The sequence below is a fragment of a genome, assembly GCF_019968955.1.
Source record: "MAG: Porospora cf. gigantea A chromosome Unknown PgA_NODE_5034_length_1992_cov_329.451, whole genome shotgun sequence".
Classification (NCBI taxonomy): Eukaryota; Apicomplexa; class Conoidasida; order Eugregarinorida; family Porosporidae; genus Porospora; species Porospora cf. gigantea A.
Window position 1 is genome coordinate 1 of NW_027151732.1, and position 1,992 is coordinate 1,992.

General features: G+C 52.3%; 1 protein-coding gene across 1 annotated transcript; it reads left to right on the forward strand.

Moving 5' to 3' along the window:
• Positions 1 to 145: 145 nt before the first annotated feature.
• On the forward strand, positions 146 to 856 carry KVP18_000666 (uncharacterized protein; the record flags this gene model as incomplete). The annotated part of the gene is made up of 1 exon (XM_067949976.1): positions 146 to 856. One exon carries the CDS (start codon positions 146 to 148, stop codon positions 854 to 856), a length of 711 nt encoding a protein of 236 aa, XP_067808119.1.
• Positions 857 to 1,992: the final 1,136 nt, after the last annotated feature.

The following is a 1,992-nucleotide window of genomic DNA, read 5'->3' on the forward strand; positions in this document are numbered from 1 at the left end:
TTGCCAGCAGATAAGACTGAGTACCGCGCCTGGAGCGCTTGACTTGACAAAAATTAACTTCTGGTTATTAGGTGTTTTGATTGATGGATGTGTCTGACCTACCAAACGACAGCGTACAGCAAACGACAGCGTACAGGAGACCCTGATGCATCAAACCTCAGCCGGCATTGACTTCCGGTTAGACAGCATTCCACATGCTATTTCCCCAGTGAGCAGCACTAAGCTCCATGTCACTTCGGCACTGGCTGCCTCGACACCGCAGGTTCATCCGCCTGACGACGGCTGGTTCTCGACCATGGAGCGACAGGCGGAGTCCGTCTACTCGGACGCTCACCCTGTGCAAGACGTGTTCGCCCTTCGCCGACTGCTGCCTTTCGCTGACAGCCCGGTACTGCGGAAGGAGGAATACGCAGGAAGCCAGCCTCGTGTGGCTTTCTTCACCGGCGCAACGGGATTCATTGGATCACTGGTGCTGGCATCACTGCTGCACATCGCGCCTAGTACTACGTTCGTCTACCTGGTCCATGCCTCTCTCGTGCCTACGCATTTTGGAATACTGCTGCCGAAGGAAAACTTAAAGGAGAAAGCGCTGAGTGTGGTGAGTTTCGTGATGCGAGACTCCAACCTTTGGCACCCCTCCTTTGAAAATCGGATCGACGCTATACCGGGCGACTTTGAGAAGCCGTTGATGGGTCTGTCGATGACGGATTTCCGTCATCTGGCTGAGTCTGCCGATGTCGTCTATCACTTCGGAGGATCTGGGAACAAGCGCGAATTAGAGCTCTATTCTGGCAGCCCTTGGGCTTCCAATCTAATCGCATTGCAGCATGTGTTAAGGCTCTCTATTACCACGTAAGCCTTTGCTGTTAATACTTTTCGTATTTTTCTTAGTTTTTTGTCTTCTATAATTTTTCTTCTATTATTTTTCCAAGTCGTCCGAAACCTCTCCACGTCGGAGGCAGCATGCTTAGCTCCCAGCAGCGGAGATTTCGAGCATGCTTAGCAACATTCAAATGCTCAAGTCGGAGGCAGGGGTGAGGAAAAAAAAACACGCACACAGCTCCAGTTGAAAACAACGTCGAAGATAATGTCGCCTGCGTCCTCACCGACTGGGAGAAGAGCATCGAAGTCTACCTAGAGTGTCGCCAAGCCGAGAAGACGAAGAAGAGCATCGAAGTCTACCTGGAGTGCCACGCCGAGAAGACGAAGCTGTGTACAGATGTGCTCCAGCTTCTTGACGACAGTCCATTCAGCGGGCTGGAAGCTGAGAGTCTGCGGCGGCCTCCCGCCAAGCAGACATCAGCGCTGAGCGAGTATTCCACGCGCCGTCAGGAATCGCCGCCGGACATTGACGTCAGTGCCAAGAGCTTCCTGATCAACCTGGAAGTCGCTGACACCTGACGCTAAAGACAGTGTATCGCGAAGTTCCCGCCTGGAAGTCGCTGACACCTGACGCTTGTGAGGCGATGTGGTGGTTTCTGTTCAACCACCCCAACAACTGGAAGGTACTCTCAAGAAAGTTGGGAGATACCGACACCAAAAAACGCCGAGAGTGGAGTCTGCGCCGCCTGGGTTTGGATCCTGAATTTGTAAGCGCCTACTTGTCTGGTTTAGTAAGCCTGTCGTCTCATCATCGTTCCAGTTGACTCTTCTGAGCTTTGAGCGCTACGTCTCGCGTTATCTAAGAAGTCAACGGTTATCGAAGCTGACGTTGGCGTTTTTGAGGTTGTCCTGTCCGTAGAGTCCGCGATGAGTAAGCAGACATGACCTGTCGTTTGCGTGGTTGCCGGCCGTGAAGACCGGCGATTTGAGATGTTATCCATTGACGACCTCATCCGGATCAAAAAGTTGGAGAGGCAACGACGGCAGTAGATTTGAGTCGAACTCAAAAATTCCTAAAAGTCAATCTGGGGTTTCGAGTGGAAATTATCGGAACGTAGTCCGTTGGGTCACAGCGCAAGTGCACCACAGACAAAGGCAGAAGCTGGCCCT